General features: G+C 31.0%; 2 protein-coding genes across 4 annotated transcripts; both read right to left on the minus strand.

The window, feature by feature from the left end:
* Positions 1-3,663: 3,663 nt before the first annotated feature.
* CIP1 (COP1-interactive protein 1) lies at positions 3,664-10,500 on the minus strand. 2 transcript variants are annotated; one of them, XM_020367596.3, is made up of 4 exons: positions 10,265-10,500; positions 9,953-10,023; positions 8,163-8,385; positions 3,664-8,010 (listed from the first exon to the last, which is right to left on the minus strand). In XM_020367596.3, exons 3-4 carry the CDS (start codon positions 8,254-8,256, stop codon positions 3,926-3,928), a joined length of 4,179 nt encoding a protein of 1,392 aa, XP_020223185.2. In that variant the 5' UTR covers positions 8,257-8,385; positions 9,953-10,023; positions 10,265-10,500; the 3' UTR covers positions 3,664-3,925. The 2 variants fall into 2 exon arrangements, with proteins under 2 accessions (XP_020223185.2, XP_020223184.2); XM_020367595.3 differs by having other exon boundaries at positions 9,953-10,027.
* Positions 10,501-13,844: 3,344 nt separating this feature from the next.
* On the minus strand, positions 13,845-19,195 carry LOC109806114 (uncharacterized). Of its 2 annotated transcripts, XM_083069092.1 has the most exons (4): positions 19,001-19,195; positions 18,842-18,887; positions 16,718-16,904; positions 13,845-16,056 (listed from the first exon to the last, which is right to left on the minus strand). In XM_083069092.1, exons 3-4 carry the CDS (start codon positions 16,806-16,808, stop codon positions 14,024-14,026), a joined length of 2,124 nt encoding a protein of 707 aa, XP_082925218.1. In that variant the 5' UTR covers positions 16,809-16,904; positions 18,842-18,887; positions 19,001-19,195; the 3' UTR covers positions 13,845-14,023. The 2 variants fall into 2 exon arrangements, with proteins under 2 accessions (XP_082925218.1, XP_020224070.1); XM_020368481.3 differs by lacking the exon at positions 19,001-19,195 and having other exon boundaries at positions 18,842-18,967.
* Positions 19,196-24,821: the final 5,626 nt, after the last annotated feature.

A 24,821-nucleotide genomic window follows, 5' to 3' on the forward strand; every position in this document is an offset into this window, starting at 1 on the left:
CTCAACAAAAAAATTAGAAATATAAATAATAATAATATCCTTAATATCTCTTTTTCATTTTTAAGTTAATACCAAATTAGAAAAAAAAATTATTTCATTTATCTGTCATGTTAAAGAAAGCTTAGAAAATGTTTTTAAAGAATAAACAAGTAAAAAGAATCTATTAAATTTTATTACAAAATTTTCCAATTTTATTTCATCATTTTATTGATTGGAAGGTAATGAAAATAATTCAACATTTTTTATTTAGTTTCTTGTTAGATTACACTAAGTAAGATGAAAATTTTTATTTCTCACTTTTCAAAGTGTAAGAAATACCATAAAAAAAAATTGCAATACATACATTTATGCTTTCAATACAAATTTTATGTTAACAAATTCAAAACAATAATAAAAAAATACAATTATGAAATGGAGGGAATAACCGTGGTTTTTTTTTTAAATGTTAAAATTTTTATTTTTATTTTATTAGTTGTATTTTTTATATTAATTGTGTGTAAGAATGAAGTGTTGGATTTGTGCTCATAAAAGAATTTCTTATTAAATAATACTTTATTAATATCATTTTTTTCTTTCGATTCATATCATATTATATTACTTATTATACTACCACTTCTCTCTTTATTTCTCTAAATGTTTATTAGAGTTTAGTATCTACAAATCTTTTTAAATATTTGAGGTTGAAAACATATTTTGTTACCTAAGGCAGTTTAACATAAATAGTTAAGAAATTATAGAAGAAAATTCTTGTATTTTTTTTATAGGTGTGGGTTCAAATAAATTATTTTGAATTTGAATCCGTCTAAATTCTTATTTTGTGAACTCTTGTTAAGGATATTTCTTAATGTTTAAAAGATATTTGAATAATTAAGATTAGGAAAAGATTAAAATAACTCAAGTTAAATTAAACTTTTTGAAGTCTGATCATAATCTATTTCTTAAATATAAAGTTAGGATCTATTTTAATATGAACAAAAAGTAATTGATTCAACAATGTTTGTGTTGTGATTCTTCTAATAGTGCATATAATTTTACGTGTATATGACTCATTTATACTTCTAATCTTGTGAGAGATATGCACTGACAATGATTTTAATGTTCAATTAGAGTTTGGAAGGATAATAACGCTTATGAATCAAATAATATAGTTGGTTCTAGTTGCCAAAAGGAACTATATATTAACAATTACTTATAAAGTTGTAATCCTTAATGATTATTTTTTTCCTTCTATTAAGAGTATAGATCTTAAGATACAACACTTCTCGTCGTATACAAAATTTTGTGATTACATCGACTTCTCAATGTAAGAGTGTCCAAACGATAATAGTTTATACAATTTTGAACAAATGATCGATGAAGAATTTAATAAATTTGACCAATTAAGAGTAATAGTTAGTGCTCGAGACTTGATATTCCTTCATGACAAGACCTATCTTATTTACTTCAGTTATTTTAAGGACTTGGATGTCCATTTTCAAAGTTTAACATGACAAAAATATTTAATAAAGTTTTTTAATTAAACTAGCATGTAAGGAATATACTTTTATATATTTGATCCAATGAATCTAAAACTTTTATATCGACTATGAACAGTGAGGCATTATGCCCCTCACTATTGTTTTAAAAAGTAAATAATAAATAAAATGTGAATATGTAATCAACTTTATAATATTGGGGTGATTAAAATTTAGTTGAGAGGTAAAATAATTCAGAAAATATATACATCAAATGTAGTATCTTTATTAATAATTAGAGATTAACAATTAACCATAATATATAATTTTAAAAATCTTATGATAAAATGTTAATATAATAATAATAGGTGCATCAATTGTGTATTCACTTGAATATAATTCAGTCTAAGATTCCGAACTTTTTTTTTTCTCTTCAAGAATTACTGAAATTAATTAAGGAGATTTTTCACACACTAAATTGGAACTTGAATATCAAATTTTTGCAATTTCAGTTAAGACGAGAGATTGAATTGCATTATTCATTAACCTATCATCTCTTTATTTTGTTTTGAACATGAGATCTCTATATACTAGCAATGATTCATCAAATCTCTTCAGAGTTTCTAAATTGTCACTAATGTGTAATCTTGACCACAAAATTTGAATGTATTTTGTAATAGTGATCAAATGGATCAAAATGTAACATCAAAGGCACGAAATTATTGTGACAAAATTTAGTCTTGTTTAAAATTCTTTTATAAGCCTCCGGTGGAATAGGTGCGGGGGGCATTATACTAATTACTAATTAATTATTGACTAATAAATAATTCAGTAATTCACCACCAATCTTATTGTCCCTTCTCTCATCTATCTTGCGAATCATCGTTCTACGGTCTAAACCATGTGTCGGTAGGAATTTCATATTTATTTTAATATTGGCGAACTCCCACTGTTCATGACAACTTCTTTATTCAAAAACTGTTGTTTACTTGTTTAATATTTAATTACTACTGTATATATGTTTTACTTTATTTGAATTTTTAGTTTCAGTTTCTTAAATATAAAAAAAAATCATACTATTCTCTTAAAGTATTTCTCTTGGATGAAGTTGATTTTTATTATGATTAATTTTATAAAGTTGTTTTTCTTCTCTGTATATTTATTTATTGACTTCTCTTAGTTGGTGTTTAGAAAAAAAAAATAAGATGACATTTAATATGGAAGGTATAGTATCATATATTTACCAGCCTACTAACTAGTAGCATAAAAATATTCGAGGTATTGCCGTATTACACATTGGGATGACTATTGACTGGATTGAAGTAATTTTGATATGTTATTGTTCAAACCATAATCAAATGCAAGAGAAATGCTGACAGTACAATTTCTAATACATTTTTTATTCGTTAAAATTTACTAGAAATTACATAATAAAATAAAAATTCATTAAATAATAAGTAAGACTTACCAAAAAAATTTATAATTCTCCATAAATTTCAAATAAGAATAAATACAATACATTTCAGTCAATAATAGAGGATATATTCAATCGTGTGTTGGAGAATTATCATCAAACGGAACCCGCACAAACAGATTTGAATTAGCCCAAACTGCTCATTACTTTCAAGTTTTTTTGCTTCTTATTTTTTTTTTTATAAAGAAATTCTTATTAAAAATTCCGCAAAATATGATTAGTAAATCAGGTCAAGGTTAGACAGATTAAAATCTAACTTCAGGCCTGATCCAAAACGATCATATATTCCGATTTGAGTGCAAACTCTATCCTGATTTGGCCATCTTTTTTAGAGGTTGGATCGAAAGGTCTGAACTCGTGTGCATGAGTGTATCCCTAATCGCTAAGTCCCCTTTGTAAGGTGCATGATTGCATCCAATTTCCATAAGGTGCTGATGAAGGTCACATTTTGGCTTTAAGCTACATTGCCTCTGGAACCTGCATTCCGAGGACTGCCGTTAATGCAATCTAATAATACAAAGACTAGTCATAATACATCATGGTAAATCTCTACTCGGTGCATTTAAGATCCAATGGTGTTAAAAATTTAAGCCTTTCAAATAAATTTGAAATTCGGTGACAATACAAGAAGAACATGCATCTGATGTAAAAATAAAAAAGCGTTACAGAAATGAAAGAATTACAGAGGAATTTGATAGTGGGGGCCTTGTTTATCAAAATATATATGTTGAACAATTAAGGAAAAAGCTGCTGTAACATTATTCAATTCAAATTCAAGAGGAGAACAAAACTAACTCTATACGATGCTCCTGATATACTGGACAAATTGAATTACAAACAAGCACAAGTTTGTGTAACAAAAAAAAAAGAAAAAAAGAATCAATTCACATGAAAAAAAAAAAAAATGAGCTAATGAGAAGTTGAATCACCATAACATCATATATCTAATTGAACAAGCTGCTGCATAGAAAAACAAAATAAAAATAAAAATGAGGACTTATGCTGCTCTCTGGCCTCTGCGAGTCTTTAATAGAATGTCCTTGAGATAGTCATAGCGACTGCGGTGATAATCAATCCACAAACACAGTTGCCTGATAACCTCTCTCTTCTCCTCCCCTAAGTCCAATATGCCATCCTCTTTCTCTTTCATCATTTTCTCTAGTTCTCCAACTGTCTTCTTAAGTTGAACTACAGTTGTCGTCAGATTCATCTTCTCTGATTCCTCCTTGCTTGCCTTTTCCTCTAGCTTCTCAATGCTCTTCCTCAAAGCCACTTCCTGTTCGTTTTTAACCTGCAGCTGCTCTAACAAGTGGCTTTTGTCTCTCTTTAACTTCTCTGTTTCCTTATTCATCTCCCTGACATTGTCCTTTGCAACTTTAAGCTCATGTGAGATGTTTGAGATCCAGTCCTCAAAAGTTTTACAGTCATCAGAAAATTTCCAGCTTACAGTTTCTATGCCAGTCATGACACTGTTCACACTCTCTCTAATATTAGAGACAATTTTATCAAAAGCTTCATTGTTGGCAGTTATTATTGCTGACAAAGTGGCAACTCTTTCTTCAAGTGTTCTCAGATCTTGCTGAAACTTTTCCTCTATCTTTCTAAAGCTCTCTTCCTTCTCACTCAGCAATTGTTCTGTGACCCGAAGCTTCTGGTCTGACAGACGAAGCTTAACCTCAAGCATCCGAACCTTCTCAAGCAAAGTACCGATTTCATCTCCTTTTTCTTCTAGGTCGCTTTTAAGGTCCTCTATTGTATGTTCCAAATCAACTACAAGCTGATCTTTCGACTCAATACCTTCTTGAAACTCACCTGCCATTTCTTCAATCTTTTTCTCTGCAACTTCTAGTTTGACCATGCATTCCTTAAACAAACTATCAATTTGTTTATATTCTTCATTCAACTTCTGATATGAATCTTCTCGTTCTCCCAATGTTCTCTTAAGATCCATAGTTTTGCTTGATATGTCATTCTTCTCATTCTCTACCATTGTAAGGCTTTCTGCATGTTTTTCACTAATTTTTTCACAGTGGAGCTCCAATTCTTCCTTTGTTTTCTGTAAGGAAAACAAGTCTTTTTGCAGATCATCAATTTGGGTCGTGAAGGCAATTAATTGACTTGCAGCCTCGGTCTCTTTTTCCTGTAACGTGGATAAGTCGGCCTCTTTCTCAGCTAATGTTTTCTCCAGTGCAGTAATTGTTCCCTGCAATCCCATAATTGCCTCTCTCAGTTTGGTGTTTTCATGGTCTTTCACTGTCATTTGCTCTTCAACCTCACCCTTCTGGTTTTGTGTGGAATCCAGCTCCATCTTCAGCTTTTCACACTGTTGTTCTAATTCCTGTTTCTCATTCTGCAGTGACATCAAATCATGGTTTAGATGATCAACTTGGACTGTGATGGCAGTTATTTGGCCTGAAGCCTCACTCTCTTTTTCGTGAAGCTTTTCCTGTAAGGTGGACAACTCTGATTCTTTCTCAGCTAATGTTTTCTCCAGTGCAGTAATTGTTCCCTGCAATCCCAAAATTTTCTCTCTCAGTTCAGCATTCTCATGGTCTTTAGTTCTCACATGCTCTTCAACTTCACCCTTTTGGTTGTGTGTGGAATCCAGCTCCATCTTCACCTTTTCACACAGCCGTTCTAATTCCTGTTTCTCATTCTGCACGGACACCAAATCATGTTTTAGATTATCAATTTGGACTGTGAAGGCAGTTATTTGGCCTGAAGCCTCACTCTCTTTTTCGTGAAGCTTTTCCTGTAAGGTGGATAACTCTAACTCTTTCTCAGCTAATGCTTTCTCCAGTGCAGTAATTGTTCCCTGCAATCCCAAAATTTCCTCTCTCAGTTCAGCATTCTCATGGTCTTTAGTTCTCATATGCTCTTCAACTTCACCCTTTTGGTTGTGTGTGGAATCCAGCTCCATCTTCAGCTTTTCACACTGCTGTTCTAATTCCTGTTTCTCATTCTGCACGGACACCAAATCATGTTTTAGATTATCAATTTGGACTGTGAAGGCAGCTAATTGGCCTGAAGCCTCGCTCTCTTTTTCGTGAAGCTTTTCCTGTAAGGTGGATAACTCTAACTCTTTCTCAGCGAATGCTTTCTCCAGTGCAGTAATTGTTCCCTGCAATCCCAAAATTTCCCCTCTCAGTTCAGTGTTCTCATGCTCTTTAGTTCTCATTTGCTCTTCAACTTCACCCTTCTGGTTGTGAGTGAAATCCAGCTCAATCTTCAGCTTTTCACCCTGCTGTTCCAATTCCTGTTTTTCCTTCTGCAGAGAAGCCAAATCATGTTCAAGATTCTTAATTTGTTCACTGGAGGCCGCCATTTGAGCCGAAACCACTGCCTCTGAGTTAACAAACTTATCCTGGAGAGCAAAGATGTTTGTTTCTCTATCTGTTGATATTTTCTCTATTTCTTCTATTTTTCCATGTAACTCCAACATTCCCTGTCTCATGTGACTGATCTCATCGCTTTTAGCCCTTAACTGCTCTTCTGCTTCACTGTTTTTGTTCCTTATACTGTTTGTCTCTAATTCCAAAGCACTTATTTGCATGGCTAAATTTTCTCTGTCTTCCAGAAGTCTCTCTTGTTCCAGGATTTTTCTGTCAATTTCCTCTTTCAGAGTTTGCATTTGAATCACATACTCAGAATTCTCTTGGACTTTTTCCGCTAACTGAACTTCCAAGTCAGATTTATGGTGTTGGAGGGACTCCACTTCTTGCTGCAAAGCATTCACCTCATTAGTAATGTTTTGGACTTGATTCGAGGCTTCATTACTTTTAAAAATTATCTGCTCTTCCAGTTCATTTTTCTGAGCATGTAATGTGCCTATATCAGCCAACAGCTTCTTTATCTGAGATGTTAAATCTGTCATTTTAGCAGATGACTCGTTTTCATTATCTTCGAGTTTCTTCATCAGTGCAGATAGCTCCTCTTCTCTCTCTCTGGACTTCATTTCAAGCTCCGATATTTGGTTTTGTAGGCCTGTATTATTCTCTCCTAGTTCCCTTGCTTCAGTGGTGCTGCTCTTAATTTGCTCTTCCATATCTCTTTTCTGGTTTTGCATTGATTCTAATTCCAGCTCCAGGCTTGTGATTTGTGCCTCCAGTTCCCTGATTTGATTTGAGGATTCTTTTTGATACCCTTCATGCGTCTGAGTGAGGGCTGAAATTTCCCTTGCTCTTTCATCATGTTTCTCCTTTAAATGACTTGATTCAGCTACAAATTCTTGTATTCTGTTGTTAGCCAGCTGAACCTCATCTGAAGCCTGTGAAAGTTTCGCTTTTAAAGATTCATTTTCTTCCTCAGCTACTTTCAGATTATAGCTTATATTTGTCATTTGCTGTTCTGCATGTTCCAACTGTTGTTTCAGAATGGAAATTTCAGCAGTAACTGCCTCTAACTCTTTGCCAACTGCTAGTTTATCATCTTTCAGTTGATCAACAAGCGTTCTCAGGCCATCACTAATCTTCTTTTCCTCTTCAATCTGTTGGAGAGCTATCTCCTTCTCTGCGGCCACACTATCTTTTTCTGCCGTTAAGTCTTCCAATCTTTGACTCAGTTCAGCTTCTCTTTTACCAGCAATGTCCAGTTGTTTATTTAGTTCAGCTTCAGCAACAGTTTTCAAATCCATGTTAATTTTGTTTGCTTCTTGTATCTTGCTCAATGCTGCAAGATATTTTGAATTAAGATCCTCCTTCTCTTCATGTGTAACTGTCAACTTTTGATTTAATTCAGCCACTTCTATATTCACCACTTCAAGTTCTTGCTTTAAGCCATCGATTGTCTTTTGAAATTCATTTTCCAGCTGTCCGTTTTTGTTGTCTTTGTCCTTTGAAGAATAATCTGAATCTGAGTCTGAGCTGGATGAAGAACTCCCCTTTTCTTGCTTACCCTTAATCTTTTTCCTTAACTCGCCTGTTAGATGATCATATTGTGCATAAAGTGATTGGTATTGATTATGGAAATCTTCAATCAGTTCAACAAGTGGTTCCTTCTTTGAAACTTCTACTTGGGTACTATCCTCTTCAAGGTTGTTATCTTTAATAAGTCTCAGTATCCTTTTCACTTTCTCTTCAATTTCTGTAGGAAAAGAAGAAAATTTCCAAATCATTAGTTTGATCATCATAAGGTGATACATGCAAATCATAGCAAATTATTCATCAATATTTTCCATGATATCATATCATGCTGTCATGGTAGCAGCCGAATGTAATCTTTCATAAAGATTGTACCTGCTTTAGCCACCTGGAGCTGCTCTTCTTTATTAGGGTCAATGTGACTTCCAAAGAAAGATTTAATAGACTCCCTAAAGCGATGTTTCACCATCTTCTCTGTAGATTTTCAATTTCTTAGCAGTATAAAATCAAGATAATCTGTTTCTCATGTAATTAATGAGATTTGAGCCCTGTAAGACAGGAGTTGAATTTTTCAACACATTTCCTTGATATTTGAGCCCTGTAATGCACAATTTTCCAGATGTTTTAAACATGTCATTAATGAGAATACAAATCTAGCTACTTTTGAACAATAAATTTTCTATTTATAAAAACATATACAAATTATAGGAGATCGACTGAAACATGTAGAAATAGTTCCTGAATAATACAACTTGATCATACAAGTCCCTAAATGATAGAAATTACACTTTGCAGTCCCTAAACCTGCATTAAGTCATTAAATTAGTCTTTGAATATGTATTCTATCAATCAAATTCACCGAAGATTTGTCCCTAGAGTACTAGGCATGTATTGATTGATCTTATGCATAATTTTCATAACTAAAGGACTAATATGAGCAACATTGTATCTTTCAAAGATTAACTTTTTCCTTCGCTTATTGTTTTAGTTATAACAGAAACAGAACATGTGACATCCGTGAGCAGTCTTTCAACACCAACACTTCGCCACATAAAGGACTTTTTTTTTGTAAAGAAAAGGATTTTTTTTTCATACAGCTTCTGTGTAGCCCAAGATGGGTGGTATGCAATATTTGGTGTGCGAACAAAAATATTTTAAGTCAAATAATTTTATATGATATCGCAATCAAAGATGTTGCAGGAAATTAAAAGCAAACTCTTGTTACAGGGAAATACGAAAATATTTGAATATAGGGAAAGATTGTACAAGTATATAGGGATCATTCAAAAGACCAACTATTATTATTCTCCAGAACTCATATCAATCCGATGACAAAATGAAGCCCAGGTGACCCCATGCTATAGCGGCTTTATTTCACTTTTTGAAAGTGGTAATTCGGGTTCAGTTGCAGATTATGGGATTAACTAGTTGCATAATCTAGAAAATAGAGAGAATAAAGGAGAATGTGTAATTGTTTGGGTCCACCCTTCACGGTCAGATTCTCAATGAAATAGATGCATGGCTATCATCGCTGGACCAAAGTTTTATAATTTATTCGCTCAGCTTCGCAGAGTTCAAATTTTCCGAACGAAATATATATATATATATATATATATATATATATATATATATATATATATATATATATATAAAGACGATAGTATAATTTAATATACACATTTTTAAATGATTTTATTTTTTAATTATTAAATAATAAAATAATATTAATTATTAATTATTTTTATAAGACTTTCAAAATTTGAAAACAAAGCAGAATTTCAGTTAATTTAACAAATATTTTTAATTATTAAATAAAATATAAAATCACGAAATATTTTCAGCAGGTATATAAAAAAAAATTAGACAAGTAAAATATTTTTTCAAAAAAAGGCTAAAAAAGAGAGAGAAAGAAACAGAGCCACCAGTATGCGCCAACAACGCGCCACGTCAGCAACTCCGGGAAGCACCTCAGAAACAGATTGGAATTCAAGTGATACAGCTTAAAAAACAGGCAATTTCTTTTTTTGTTAATTTCAAGTGATTTGTAACGAAAAACGATTAAACAAAAAAGAAACTATCTTTGTAAAGAAAAATGAAGAAAACAGATAAAAGCAGTAATCTGGATTCATATAATTGTGACTATCTTGGCAAATCCGATTAGGTACCTGAGATATGATTTGCGTTCCCTCTCAACTCTTCAGACAGAATCTTCTAAGCTCCAAAAGCAAAATCGCAGCTGCCTACAGAGAAAAGATAAGAAGAAAGATTGTGAGCTTTAACTTTGAACCAACGTATGAGATGATAATATAATTACCAAAGACAAACAACGATAAATAATTTTATACGGCGGCAGCGATAATTTTATTTGTAAGCTAATTTATTATTTATTTATTCCTTAAAATCCAAAGCATAGGAAAGATCGTATGGGAAATTAACAGTAGAATAAAAGATTGAGATATGATACTGTAGGAGTTTACCTTGAAATGATAAGCAGAGAAGGTGAGTTTGAAAGCAGAGGAAGTTGATCCGATCGAATCCGAAGAAAGGAAGATCGAGAAGAAGTGAGTTAATGCAAGAGAGACAGAGAGAGGCTTAAGTTTGCAAAATCAAAAAGGAAAAAGAAAAGGGAAATATAAAATGGTAATGATTTGAAAAAGTGGCTTTGTTTGGATTAGAGAGACGCCAGCATTAGCAATTAGCATTAGTATTGGCATTACTATTTTGCACCTTCAAATTTCAGGAATGGAATCTTTGGATTGCTTTTCAGATCTTTGCCCTTTCCTTTCTCTATTTATTACCATAATGCCACCCTCACTCCTTTCGCGTTATTTCTCGCCTCACCACTGCTGTCTTTCTACTTTTATTTATTTTAATAGAAATTAAATTAAATAAAACCCAATTAATAAATTAAAAATAAACAATATTTACAATTTAATCATTTAAAACTTTAATTAGCATAAATGGTACAAAAGTAAACATTAAATTTAATTCAACTCATTCAATTAGATATTATTTAAGACTTATTATTTACCAACCTTATGATAATTTAAACATCAGTATTTACAGTAGGGTCAAAAATAAAAATTAATATTAACCATAAGTGTAAATGTATTATTAAATGCTAAGATTTATACTAATTATATTTGACTAGGAATAGATTAATATATTCAATACTTAGTTTTATTAATTAGATTTATTTGATTATATTAATAATGTTTAATTGATATTAAATGATGCACCGAATATATTATAGTTTCAAATTGTATTTATTAAAAGACATTAATTATTATTTTCTTAATTTAATTCAATAAAATAAGATATTTTTTATCATTGAAAAAAATCATTCAACCAATTTATTAATCAAGTATTAGAACACACATCTAATTGGGTAGAGACTCTTTGCCTTAAATGAGATTGGCGCAAGTTTAACCATGTTAGGCATTATTACAACTAAGACTTTCTACTTCATTCACGTCAAACACGAGTTGAGTAACGATGGATGTGGGCGAGCCTAAGAGTTCTTTGTCTTAATGACGTTGGGTGTGGGTTGGCTTATGAAAATGTGTTATTTTCTTGATGAAATGTCAAACATGTATGTGGTAGTTGTATTTATTACATGTTGTATGTTGATATATGTTACTAGTTCTTTATACATTAATCTGAAGCAATGTGTATTGATGATTATCTTGTTGAAAATGTTGGGGAGATGGTGTTGAAAATGCTTTAGGCATTAGGGTGTGTTGTGTTTATTAACTTAGGATTAGAGAAAATGGTGTTTTAAAAGTTAGATATTCCATTATGAGGATATTGTTGTAGTGTTTTATAAGCCTAGTTGTTGAAAACTCTTCTCAAGTAATTGACTCTTGAAGTGAATAGTTGAATTTTGTCTAAGACCTTAGTTGATATAGTATTTAAGTAAGGTTGAGACATACCAACTATAAGTGACCATAAAACAGGGTCCAAGTCGAGATATATTGAGTGTAAATGACCAATGTTGATTCGTATAAGGGCCAAGTTGAATCATACATATATAAAGTAACTAAACAAGTAAGGTAAAAGATTGGAGGGGCAAAATCCATAACTAAGTATTGAAAGAGACAATATTTAGATGGTAATTAGTGGACTAATTTCATAGGATACTTAGTTATACATGTTAACGTTGTGATAAACTCATACCTAAGTTATTATAACGTAACAAAAAAATATTAAACTTTTATAGTTTAAGTGACAAAATCTAAGAAATCATGTTGTTGTGAAATTTTATCTAATTTGGTTGTTGATCTAACAAGTGTAAAAGGTTCACATTATTATTGGTTCAGTAGGATCAAGTTACTTTAATTGCTTACTTTTGTTATAGGAGATCTTTATAGTTGAATGGGTGACGACGTATATAGTTGAGGTGTTATGCATATGATATGTTGATTGCGGTATTGTTCATATGAATTTATTATTGAATAGTATGGTTGTGGTATAAGTTGAAACTGTTTTGAAGTCATTAAGTTGTTTACTTTTTAAGGTTGTCGAATATCATGTGAAAATGCTATTGTTGTGTTGCTAAATTATAAGCCATGATATATTGTGTTGTGTGATTTAAATGATGATATTAGTAATATAAATGCGTTTACTTTTATACTTATTATATGATTATTCTTTTGAATATTAACTTTTCCTCGCATGTTTTCATAAGATAAAATTACGAGGATCATACTTTTATAATTGCGCTGCTTAACCAATAATTAAAATTTTCACACTTTAATGCAATATATATATATATTATGGTATATATATTCAAATATAGTGTATATGTTAATTTTAAGTAATTATATTTATATTTTCGTTACAAGTAATTAAATCATTAAATATAGAAATCATGGTAAATTATTACATAATTCTTGTTTACTAAATCAAAAGTATAATTCGTTTTTTTACTGGATTAGATTCTATAAAAACAAAATGGTACATCAAATTGTAATTCTATATGCACAAAATTCTCGATTAAATTCTATAAAAACAAAGTGGTACTTCAAATTGTAATTCTATACGCACAAAATGGGGTAAGTGGATCGAGCTTACCGGATTTTGAAACACCTCATAGTCTCATACTGCACAACATTCAAGTAGAAGCTCTTTTATAGTTTTATCTTCTTTTTTTTCTTTCTTTTCTTTTACTTTTTAAATAAAAAACAAAAAACAAAATGGAACGAACGAAACAGTACCTTAATACTCTCCTTCCTCTACGTGGATCACACCCAAAGATATGCATCCGTGATCTTTCTTGGATTTTCATGGTTAGCGGGAGAAAGAAAGACTATTGTTTTTCCTTTTTATAAAAGTACTTGTTTATCTTTAAAATATCAAATAGAGTACTATATTAATAGAAATATAATAGTACATGTACATACTTGATTTACTTTATTTTATAAATATTTATTAACTTCCTAACAAAAAATTAATAAATATAATTATTGACTAAACACCATCATCAAACAAACACAAACCTCTACAACAAAAATGAAGATTAACAATATCAATGACCTCGAGACCAATGCAATTAGTGTGGGCTAAGCTAACTTTTGTTATTATTGCTTTTTCCTTTCTTTTTATCTTTTTTCAACTTGTATTGACTGACTGATGCAGAATTAATTTTCAACTAAATTATTTATGACCTAATATTCTGTGTATCACTTAAATTTCGTGTATATATCATAAATTTTGTTTCAGATATATACAAATTTTATAGGGTGTTCAACATTTTGAAAAAAATCAGGTCTTTATTGGTATTAAATTATTACATATAATTTGTAAATTGAGAATGTTCCTTGTCTCTCATAAAAAAACATTTTCATGTGCTGGGAATCCGACAAAAATCTTAATTAAAAGAAAAATATGATTAAGGAGTGAATTGGCAGAAAGGAGCAGGATGCGATGCCACGAAGATCCCGTTTAAATGGTGACCATGATCTGGCTTGCGGCACGTGGTTGCCATTCATCTTCTCTCTGTTTTTTGTTTCCTGTATTCTTCTACAACTAAGTTGAAACTCAATAATAGCATATGAATTGATGCATAGCTGGAGTTATTTTTTCATTAAAAGAATAAAATACAATGTGCCCAAAAGAAAAGAAAAGAAAAGAAAAAGAAAACGATCTGCAAGTGCAAATAGTTTGATGAGTGCGGACGGAAACATCCATCCCACAGAATGTACAAGAAACAATAACATTCCTTCACAAACTCATACTCAAGCTCTTTTCCGTGACCACACAGCCTTGAGATAGTTACAACGCTCCCTATGAAAATCCACCACAAAACATAGCTGTCTTATTGCCTCTCTTTTCTTCTCTCCAAGGCTAACCAATTCCTCATCCTTCTCTTTCACAATCTTCTCCAATTTTCCCACTTTCTTCTCAAGCTGGCTTACTTCCTTCCTCAAATTCAGCTTCTCCCCACCTTCTTTACTCACTTGTGCCTCCAAATTCCACACATTTTCCCTCAACAACAATTCTTGTTCCTCCTTTTTCCCCAACAACTCCCTAAACTCTTCCACATTCACTCTCAATTCCCTCACCTCGCAATTCCTCTCCCTCACCCAATCCTTCACAAACTCCACCTCACACGCCATCCCGCTCACGCGCCGCGCGTGTTCCTCCACCTTCCCAACCGCCAAACTCAGCGTACCCAAATCAAACCCACTCGGAACGCGTGACTCCTCCTCGTAACTCGCGATTCTCCTCCCCAGACTCTTGTTCTCTTCCTCGTACCTCATCTTCGTGAGCCTGCAACTGTGCTTGTTCTCGTTGTTCAGCTGTTCCGCCACGTGGATCCTCTGGTGCAGTAACCTTATGTTGTCCTCCATCTTCCTCCGAAACGCCTCCGCCAACTCGTTCATTTTCCTCTCCGCTGTACTCTGCATTAACCTCAATTTGCTGTACACAACTTTCGCTTGTTTGTTCTCCTCGTTCAGTTTTTCAATCGTTTTCTCTTGATCCCATACCTGGGCCGCTAGTTTCGCGTTCAAAGTTTCCATCTTTGCCATGCTCTCAGCGTATTCCTTCTGGCTTCGCTCGTGTTGCTGCTCCAGCTTGTTTTTCTGTTCGTGCATTGTGTCCAATTCGAGCCTCATAGTGTTCAGGTTTGCCTTCAGAGCCATTGTCTTCATGGAAGCACCGTTTTTGTGATTCTCTTGTTCCCTCATGAAATTAGAGATCTCTTCCCCTCTCTGTGTTATTGCTGTTCTCAGTTCGTGGTTTCTGTCTTGGAGAGCCTTGTTTTCATCCGCCACCTGTTTGATCTCATAACTTGTGTCTCTTAACTGTTCTTCCAATTCGTTTTTGTGGCTGTTTTGAGCTTCCAGTTTTTGTTCCAGTTCCTTTATCTGCTCGAGAAACCTCTCTTTCTCTTCCACCATGTTCTCCTCTACCGATCTCATTTCGGCTAAGTTGTCTTTCAGATTTTCTATCTGAATCAGGTCTTGAGACATTTGTTCCCTCTGGCTTTCAATCTCGGATTCTAGTTCTTTGTTCTCACTTTCTAGCGAATTTAGCTTTTGCTGCATTTGGTTAAGCTGCTCCATCAACTCCTCTCTTTGGATTGATGCTTCGTTTTTATCATGTTTTATTTTTTCTTCCATTTCATTTTTCTGTCTCTGTAGGGATTTGGTCTCCTGTTCTAGCTCATTCATCTTTGCCATGAAATATGCAATGTTTGACTTGGCTTTGTTGTTATTGTTATTGAGTTTTGCCTGAAAATTATATACCACAGATTTTTCCTCTTTCAACTGCAACTCAAGTTCCGAGACTTGGTCATTAAGCTCACTGTTCTTGGAGCTTAGCTGTTTAATTTCTTGTGTTTGGCTTTCAACTTGAAGTTCTAGATCCATTTTCTGCTGGCTCAAGATCTCCACCTTTTTCATTAGTGAAGCTAACTTTTCCTCAAATTCTGTTGCATCACCTCTATCCAATTCCCGCTTAGGAGTTTCAGAATCAGATGCTGATCTTCTTCTATTGGCTTCTACTTCCTCTGAGGAAAAGTATTCAGAGTCTGAGTCAGAGGAAGACGCTGGAGTTTTCCTGTTTCTTCTGCGAGAAACTGCTTTCTCAAGCTCTTCAGTAACACGATCATATTGTGTATAAAGTGATTGGTGCTGCTTGTATAAGTCCTCTACTAGCCCCACAAGTTCTGTCTGTTTTGTAGAATGTTTAAGGATCCCGTCTCCTGTGCTAAGGTTTTCATTCTTAATAAGCTTCAGGATTTTAGAGAGGCTGTTTTCGATATCTGCAAAGAAAGTGGAATCATGATATAATCAAATATTTCAAAATTAAATTACAAACACGGCCAAATGCAAGACTTCAAAATAATTATTATACTCATGCACTCACTTTCTCATCTCTCCTTTTCACTCCATTTTTTCCCATATCTTTTTCCCTTTCCCTCGCATCACTTAGCATCTCCAATGGTACACTCTTTCTTTGGTTCTTAACAAACTTTTGGCGATCCTGTTATGCTACATCAGATTTAAAAATTTCAATAACTTTTAACTCTAAAGGTGAATCCACTTACTCACGTAATACCCCCACATTTTATAGTGTTAAAAAAATATTTTAATTTTTAAAACTAACTCTTGTATAAGGAACTAATCTTACAGCACGAATTCCAACTCAATCTCCTCTAACTGTTAACTTAGCTAAGAACCCATTCTTATGCTCTCCTATCTGTGTCTTTCTCTCTCTTCCTTTCACCTACATATTTCCACTTTTAAGCTTTCCAGCAAGGCTGCAACAATATTAGTAACAGCTCCATTGACTGATATAAAACCAAGTTTTTAAGAAGTACTGCGTCATTTCTTTTCCTTGTGAAAGCAATTTTTATCTTATAGGTTATTCCAACATTGAAGGTTATTCCAACATTGATGTATGAGACACAAGTATGTAGCCACCTGTTTTGGTCCTTAGGAGGTCTTCGGCATTTTCAGGATCGATTAGACTCCCAGAGAACTTAATTGATTCCCTTGAGCGGTGATATGCCATCTTTAGTAACTCTTTTCAGGACCATCAGCAAATATTACATTTAGAATTAAATGCCAAATTAAGGAACTCTTTTGTCTTCACAAATGACTAGCAATCCTGAAATTGAGAAATGAAGACAGATATATAGGACAATATCAAGGCCTTTTTGAAATGGCATATGCACATAGCTTTGTAAATCCAGGACTCAACTGAGTAATTGATTATCATGTGGTACTAGCTATGAATTTGGTGCAAACAAAAGTACAAACAGCACAGTAGTTGTATCACCAAAACTTAGAAATATGGAAGCAGAGATAGCATTACAAGAACATGTGTAGTTGTTACCTAACCTAACAGTAGGAAATAAATCAATCAACACAAAATCAGCTACAGTAGTCACTAATCACTGATAGAAAATTAGGTTATAATTATACGATATATGTTATAACTAGAGCTGTCTTTGGATTTGTTTTTAGGTGATAGAAGATTTTGGGATATTTGTTGTATAGGAGTGAGAGACAGCCTCGATTCAGAAAAGGAAATAAAACCTTGGCTGAAAGTTAGAACCGAACAGAGAAGAACAGTTCTGAGAGAATAATTAAAGAATAAAATAAAAAATTATACGCTGACTGATAATATTCTCGTAAAAACTTCATGTAGAGATATATTCACACACTCATTTCATTTGCAATAATTTGTATCACGTAACTGACTTAAAAAAAAAAAAAAAAAAAAAAAAGGCGTGAGAGGCACGTGCATAATGGCCATAATGATTCAGTTTTGTCCCAAGACTCTCAACAAGAAAAGAAAAACTATGCAATAAAAAGGTAAAACTCATTTAAATCCATTCTGGTTCTTCTTACTATTCCCTTAGTGCTCTATGGACACTACGATGTTGGCAAACATCATGGCCTGACCCCCACAGCACTTAGCGGTCCAATAATTTTTTCCCCGAAACAAATTTATATCATAAATGTGGGGGGCGTAAATTTGTGCATGTGTCGACTTCCAACATTCATTTGCAATGCCATGTTCACTCCTTTTCCATAAAGATAAGCTTGTTCAAACACCTTATCATCTGTTGTTTTCCTGATTTGTAGAACAAACTACGGTTCTTTTTAGGCTGAAAATGACCTTAACATTTCCTTCCAAGTTCGCTGATGAATTCAAAATTTGAAATAAATGCCAGAAAAGCAAATATTATACACCTTGCAGGCTAGCACCCATTTATCACATAATATATATGGACAGGAATGAAAGTCCACAAAGTGGGCTAAGAGCTAATACTTTCTTAAGCTGACATTTTTTTAATCACTTAAAAAATTCTCTTAACGTATATATAATCATGACACATGCCTAACTGACTATAGTAATTGTTATTTAGAAAAATCTTGTATTGGTGTCACTTTCTAGTTTTCATACACAGAAAAATGGTGTTGACAATGACATTCAATTCAATTTCAAACCATGATTTCTGGCGTATTTACATAAAGGAATTCATAGAATTACCGTTAAAAAAAATAAAGAAAAGAAAAACATAGGAGGGTTCAACAACATGACACGGGACAAGAATCTAACATATTCAAACACACACTTATAAACAGATGAAAAAAAGAATCAACTGCGTGATAAATTAATGCAAGTCGGAACAGAGAATAATAATTGAATGAAGACATAATATTTTAGTTTTAATCATAGCTCAATTGAATCTAGAGGACACATGTGCAAATTCAATGCATGTGGAGATGGAATATGCAATGCTAACATCCTGGATGTGCAGAAGATAGATTCCAACATGATGCTAATTATGACATAAATATTCATTATTTTCAATAATCTTTCTAATCTTGAATCCTTTCAGCACTTCTATGCTCTAATCAGATTTATGTTACATTGATTATTCCAAATCAAAATAACAAACAGTTTCACCCTGAGAGAAAGATTATGCCGCAAATCGGAGGAGGCGTTTTCTTCAACAAATGTAAATGATGCAAATCAATAAACGTATCTAACAGAAATTTTGATTTTCCCTGATAAAGGCATGAGAAAACTACCTGGGAATGGAACTCGATAGCCACCAACCGAATGGATTATGAAATACTGAAAAAAGGAAGCAGAAAATAAAAAGTAAAAGAGCATAATGGAGAAAAGAAAAAAAAAAAAAAAACAATTTTGAAGAAATAAAAGAAAAAAAGAAATGAGACGAAAAGAACCATTATTACTGTCGTGTCTGTCCTTGTCTCGCGAGCGAGGGTGACGAGGTAATCTTGGCACTTCTTTGGAATAAAATGCCCTTTAAACATTCTAATTATTACGGTTCATAATCTCTTCAATATCTCGCGAATGATTAACGATATGGGAAAAGCATGAAAGAGAAAGAGAGTTAGGAAAAAAAAAATAAGAGTTTTGCTGCAGTTGAAATATAAAGTTATTTTTGTTGTTAAATATATTAATAATGATATACATTATATGGTTTTAATATTTACATCATATTGAAATGGTAAATTCATCTAAAATTTATAAATAATTATATCATAAATTATTATAAAACTCAGTTTTATGATTTTTACTTTATAATACAAAATAATATTTCCAATAATTGAAATTAAAAAAAAACATTTATTTAAAAATATATAATTTACTGGAAAATAAAATATTATTATTAATTCCCAACTTAATTACGATTTGTTTAATTCATATATTATATTTTCACATAACATATATATGTAATGTATGTATTTTATTTCAATTAATTTAATTATTTTTTATACTTTAAATTATTCAGAATATTATTTATAAGCTGAAAATATTACGAAAATAAAAATTAGTCTTTATTTGGGATATCTTTGTAACATAATTAAATTGTTTTATAATTTCATATTTTAAATTTACAATAACATTCAAATTTAAGTTTAATATTAAATATTGCTGTAAACTATTAATATTTAATATAATATAATTTAATAATCTTACATTTAATTAATAATGATAAAAATTTATTTAAAATTAGGTCTAAATTGCTTTTCCTTCTTCTCAACTTTCCAAAAGATAAAGAGGATTTTTTCTTCTCAACTAAATTCTTGAAATTAGGAAATAAGGGAAGCTAGATTTTGAAATTAACTTATCAATTTTTCCAAGATAAAAATGGGTCAAGTTTAAAGCCAATAAAATATGCTATCTTTAAATTGGCTAAACTCAGAATATCAAAGAAGAATTTATAAAAGAAAAAGAATTCATCAAACATTATATTGTTCATGAAACATTACAAATCAAGATTGATTGGAATAATAATCAAGTCCAATCATTACTCAGACAAATTCAAAAGACACTACAATGAACAAGAAATAGAAACGTAATTAATAGTACAAGTTGTTTAATTATCTTTCCCTTTTTTATCTTCACTTTCCTCTTCACTAGTGTCATAAAATAGATCATCTTGATTGACGAATTTTCCATCAAGTACATCTTTGTCAATGTGAATATCAATGAGATTGGCCCTTAGAACAACCAATTTAATTTGACAAATGTCTTTAGCAAAACCTTTTTTGTCTTCAATCACAACTTGGTGTTGTGTCAAGAAGTTCATTATTCAAGTTTTCATTGGTCAACTTAACTACTCCTAACTCCTTTTTTAGGTCAACAATTTTTTTCTCATTGGTAGCTATAACATCCTAATATACTTTATTGTTTTCCTATGACACTTTGACTTTATCTTCAAAAACTTTGATATTGTTCTTAGACTCTTTTATCTTATCTTAAAATTCTTTGGTGGTCCTCTCTTCACAAGATTTAACCTTAATCTTTGTTTCATTTTCTATTATTTTTAACTTGTCCAACAACTTTTCAACTTTTGTAGAGTAAGATTGGTTAGCCTTAGTAGCAACATTGAATGACTTTGTTGTTTCTGCCAAATTTTTCTTACTCTCACTTAACTTAACACTTAATCTCTTGAAGCGAGCATTCTATGCCTTCATCTTGCCCATTTAGGCAATATTTTTCTCCCAATTTTTCTTCCAATGATCCACAATAGCAATGAATTATTGTTAAAACACTTGTACAAAATCTAACCCCTCAACCGGATTGACCTTCTCAGTAACTACCTTATTAGCAGTGAAAGTTGGATCTTCCTTGTAAAAATCTTTTGTAGTAAGGTCATGATTCCATAATGATGCTACATCAAGAGATATACTTACATGCTTTAATCTTGTCAAGAGATGATTAGTATCAAATCTTAGGTAAATACACCTTGTTTGAGTTGTAGGTCCAACCTGAGAACTTGATTGTTAGACTGAAGGAGTTGTAGCTCTAACTTAAGAACTTAATAGTTGGACTAAAGGAGTTGATGGTGGAACTTGAGAACTTAATGGTTGGATAGGTTGATCAACCAAAGAGGATGGTGTTGGAATAGAAAAACCAACTATACCTCTATCTTTCATCAATTTAGTTGATTTTGCAATATCATCAACAAAGTTATGTAAAACATCTTGAGTTGAAGGATTGACTTTCATCTCAACCATCTTCTCATTATCATATGTTGCATTCTTGGTAGTCTTCTACTTTCTCCTTTGACGAAGGCGAAGGTTACTCTAATTTTTTTGATCATTTGGAATATCTTCTTCTTCCATATTGAACATGGTCTTTAACTCATGTCATTTCCTTTGGCCTATGATCTCTGAAAATAAAGAAAAATAACAACAAAGAAAGAAAACTTGTAATTGCAAGTACTCACTTTCTAAATAATTGTGAAGATTTTTTGACTTCAAAAGTGAAAAAACAACTTTACTTTCCAAAGGTCAAGGTAATTATTGCAATTTACTTATATCTTCCTCCTTAGATGGAGTCAAAACAATACCCTTAGAATCATTAAATTTCAAAGGTTGGGATTGTCAATAAAATGGGAACTTAGGTTTTCCATTTAGATGAAAGATAGTGTCTAACTTAGGATCACCACAAATAAGTTAGATTCTAAAGAATTCTTCCTTGAAATTTTTGTAAGATTGAGAAAAAAAAATTGGAAAAGTCCATTTGAATTTGTACCATTCAATGAAACCCAACCATATGGTGGCTCTCTAAGTTTCAATTGATAAAAATGCATAATTTGGTCAAGGTCAATTTGATATTCAAGAATGAACATAATTTCCAAAAAAAAAGACACGTTCTTTAGGTCAAATAGGTTCAACAAAAATCTGATTTGATTAGAACGATGAACAAGTTGTCACTTGTTTCTAAAGTAAAGTTAACCTACCTTTATATTTATCAACAATACCTCTAACCCATTCACACTTAGACATTGAAATCAATGGATGAGAGTCTTTTTCATTATTTTCATCTCTTTTTCGCTTCTTACTATCATTATCATCAATATTTGTTTTTTCTTCAAATAACACATTTTTCTCTTTTCCGATCTTACCCTTACCCTTATCTAATTTCTTAGAGACAACTAACCTAACAAGGTCATAATAGATAAGAAGAGGATGAACAATAATACCTCTTTTCTTTTGTGCTCGATATTTCTAAATGAGAATAAAGTATATTAAATTAGGAAGAGAAAAACCATAGTACTTGGAATAATGGACAGAGCTTGAAAAACTTCAAGTTCCAACAATGGAGGATACAGAGGACGAGAAAGAAGAAAAACAAAGGAGGAATAAAAATGATAGACGAAAGCGAAGAAATATGAAATGAGTAAAATGACATTTGTAAAAAGTAAAGAAATATTTTTCATTATTAGTGTAGAAAAAAAAAACTCAAATGGAGCAACTATTAATGAAAAACTTTATCATTTCAAAGAGTTACAAGGATGAAAAGACACATCTCAAAAATCCAAAGGTCATAAATAAAAGAAGAGATGAAATAATGTCCTTAAATGATTACATCTCTTAGAATATGAAATATTTTTTTTATAATTAATGATTATTAAAAATAGCACATGAGCTATGCGCATACACATAACTAAAATATTTATTACATGTCAATAAAAAGACTTATTTCACTCTTACATAGTTTAGAGTTTGGGAAACTTATGTAATAACCCTATTGATGATGCAAGCTTGACAATATACTCAACTAAGTGAGTATAATGACATCAAACTTGGTTAAATTGCCTCATATTACATATATTAACTACATCAATATATAAGCTCGACTATATTATCAATATATTGAGTTGACATGTTGATCTCTAACTCGAATAATTTTATCATATTATAATTGTAATGGTTATAGAATTAAAGAACATATACAATTAGCGAAGACTGGTATGTATAATAATATATGTTAGAAGATGAACAAATAAACTAACTTGATTGTCAGAGTTTCTTTTATAGACATATCCAATATACTTTAGACAAAGATTGAAGATAATTTGATTCAACATTTATAGGCAAGTAAAGAAAGAGGTCTCACAAAATAACTATTTCATTTAAGTTTATTATAGTAAGGACAAAAATCATTAATTTAAAAGAATGTCAGTACATTTTTGAAGAGAAAAATATTTTAATGTGTAACAAATTTTAAAAAATAATCAATTAAAAAAATTTAAATATAAAAGATATATTGTTTATCAATAAATTACGTAAGTCTTAAAAAAATCAATAAAATATATATAATAACCAAATGTAATGAGATAATTTACAAAAAATAATTAAAAAATAACATTATCCAAATAAAATGTGGAGATAAAATAAAGATATTCTTTTATTAACAGTTGCAGTAAGTATACTCTCATTTCTTGGTTATCTATTTATTATGCAGCGAATTTTTTTTTTGTAAAGTTGATCAAAAAATTCAAATATTAATATTTTTTTTCGTCCCTGGAATATCCTGTCGATAGTAATGATTAATGTCCTCAGAGGCACCTCAAAAAATGAGATAGCTGGCCCACGATTCAAAATATTAATGTATTTGAATCTTATATTTAAAAAATTAAATGAACGTTTAAATCAATTATAACGTGTCATTAAGGGAACCATAGAAAACAAAGTGTAGGATCTATGGTTTTGGTTTGACCAAAATAGGAAAACAATGAAGCAAATACCTAAAATCATATTTTGCATGTCAACTGTTCCATACGATATCAACGTGGATCATTCTCATCCACTGCCTTTTATTATTTTCAGTAGGCACGTCTTCTCTGCCGCTCCGTCATTTGGATAGAGAGAAAAAAGAAAAAAAATTTGTTGTATTTTTCATTGTCTATAATTCTCTAGAAAAAAAAATGAAACTCGTATAAACATTTATTTCTTATAAATTTTAGTTTTATAAAAAATTATAAACTTCGATTATTATCTCACTATTTTTTATTTAATTATTTTTTATCTAATTAATTAATTTGTTAGATTATATATAAAATGTGTGAGAATCCCTCTTATTTTTTTTAATTAAATGTATTAAAATATTTGTTTTTATAAATTGGCATAATATTTAATGACGCTGTATTATTATATAATTTTTAATAAATTTCTGTTAAAAATAAATACAACATTAAAAAGATTAAATTATGTTTTTTATCTTCTAAATCTAAATTAATTCAATTTTTTTGAATATTTTTCTGATTAATTCAAGATATTAAATTTGTCTAACAAAATTTATTTATATAAATTATTTTAAATATTCAAATCAAATATATTATAAATATGATAAAAATATTTTTTTAAAATAATTTAATTTTATATTATTTTTTAGTTGTTTATGATATATCTTTTTAGATTAAAACATCAATTATATTTCATAATTTGGATTAAATATTATAAGTTTTACATCTTCAATCAATAAAAAATATTCAAAATTATATTGTAAAATTAAAAATATTTATTATTTTAAAAAGATTAAATTAAGTCAAATAAAAAAGATAATAAAAAAAAGAAATATTTTAATAGATAAAAGAGTAAAATATAATTTAATATTTAAAAAAAATTGTAGGTAAAATTCTGGGAACGTGTTTGCAAGTTAGAAAGTAGAAAAAGACAGTTGATCGACGTGGTAGCATGGATATGAAACACGGAGATATGTACGAAAGAAAGAAGTGGCAAATTC

The sequence above is a fragment of the Cajanus cajan genome, chromosome 2 (assembly GCF_000230855.2).
Source record: "Cajanus cajan strain Asha chromosome 2, NIPB_CcT2T_4, whole genome shotgun sequence".
In the NCBI taxonomy this organism is placed as follows: Eukaryota; Viridiplantae; Streptophyta; class Magnoliopsida; order Fabales; family Fabaceae; genus Cajanus; species Cajanus cajan.

Coding starts and splice junctions, on each gene's coding strand:
- LOC109806114 (XM_083069092.1), bottom strand. CDS start 16,808: ATGGCATATCACCGCTCAAGGGAATCAATTAAGTTCTCTGGGAGTCTA. Junction 16,057..16,717: donor CCTCCTAAGGACCAAAACAG/GTGGCTACATAC, acceptor CTTTCTTTGCAG/ATATCGAAAACAGCCTCTCT.
- CIP1 (XM_020367596.3), bottom strand. CDS start 8,256: ATGGTGAAACATCGCTTTAGGGAGTCTATTAAATCTTTCTTTGGAAGT. Junction 8,011..8,162: donor GCTCCAGGTGGCTAAAGCAG/GTACAATCTTTA, acceptor CTTTTCCTACAG/AAATTGAAGAGAAAGTGAAA.